Genomic DNA, 1,291 nt, shown 5'->3' with positions numbered 1-1,291 from the left:
TTAATAAATATAATTATTTAATAAATATAATTAATTATATTAACAAATTAATTAATTATATTTAATATAAATATACTCAGATCTTGATAAAATATTTATTTCATCAAAATACTAAATACTATTTTGAGATCGTATATAACTCTGTCTAATTAATTTTCTTTGAGAATCGATAAACAATAATACTTATTAATAATATTTGAAAAGTCTTAATTTCTGGCACAATGAGAAATAATAAGTCTTTTACTGTTCATTAATTTACAAGAATATTGTATAGAAATGGATATTGTAATATGCAATTAGATTTTATAACAATTATGTACCTCTCAAACTGTTCATAATTCATTGCAGTGAGTCCGCCTGTTGTAAGTGATATTACGAGAGATCCGTGCATACCATCCCCTTGTGGCATGTTTTCCGAATGTCGTGATATCGGAGGAGTGCCATCGTGTTCTTGTTTACCAACATACAGAGGCAGTCCACCAAATTGTAAACCAGAATGCACAATCAATGCAGAATGCCCAGCTAATATGGCTTGCATGCAGCAAAGATGTAAAGATCCCTGTCCAGGCTTATGCGGCATTATGGCCGAATGTAGTGTCGTAAATCATGTACCGATTTGCTCGTGTTTACCTGATTACACTGGCGATCCTTTCATTGGATGTTCCGTAAAACCACGTAAGATTCCCCATCAGGAATATATAATAATAATTTTTTGTTCTCCTTATTGTATCATACTTGATCTTCTTACACGGAATTATTATAGTCATTGTTGCCCCTTCCAAACCGGATCCATGCACACCTTCGCCTTGTGGACCTAATACGCAATGTAATGGAGGAATTTGTAATTGTATAGCAGAATATTTTGGGGATCCTTACAGCGGTTGTCGACCAGAATGCGTATTGAATAATGATTGTCCGAATACGCGAGCGTGTGTGCGAAATAAATGTGTGGATCCTTGTCCGGGTGTTTGTGGTCAAAATGCTATATGCAATGTGTACAATCATGTTCCTATGTGTACTTGTCCCTCGGGAATGGACGGAAATGCTTTCGTCCTATGTTCTCCCGTGCCAGGTATTCTTTGAAAATTCTAAACACGTAACTGACATATCAGAATATTAAATCTTATTTGATATATTATCAAATAATATCTTTATTTTTAGTACATCAAATCTTTATTCAGTAATTACAATTTTTCCTTCTTATAGTGCCACCTATTAACAACCCATGTAATCCGTCTCCGTGTGGTCCGAATAGTCAATGCCGACAAAATAATATGCAGGCTGTATGTAG

General features: G+C 34.2%; 1 protein-coding gene across 1 annotated transcript; it reads left to right on the top strand.

Annotated features, from left to right (window-relative positions):
* Positions 1–348: 348 nt before the first annotated feature.
* LOC108771322 (neurogenic locus notch homolog protein 4) lies at positions 349–1,083 on the top strand (the record flags this gene model as incomplete). Its single annotated transcript, XM_018551471.1, has 2 exons — positions 349–675; positions 764–1,083. Coding segments are annotated over 2 exons (647 nt in total), but the record flags the coding sequence as incomplete, so codon positions are not given.
* Between the last annotated feature and the right edge of the window lie 208 nt (positions 1,084–1,291).

This window comes from Cyphomyrmex costatus, unplaced genomic scaffold (assembly GCF_001594065.2).
Source record: "Cyphomyrmex costatus isolate MS0001 unplaced genomic scaffold, Ccosl1.0 C2392983, whole genome shotgun sequence".
Taxonomy (NCBI): domain Eukaryota; kingdom Metazoa; phylum Arthropoda; class Insecta; order Hymenoptera; family Formicidae; genus Cyphomyrmex; species Cyphomyrmex costatus.
Note: the sequence above shows the minus strand (reverse complement) of the source record. Positions and strands in the feature narration are given on the sequence as shown.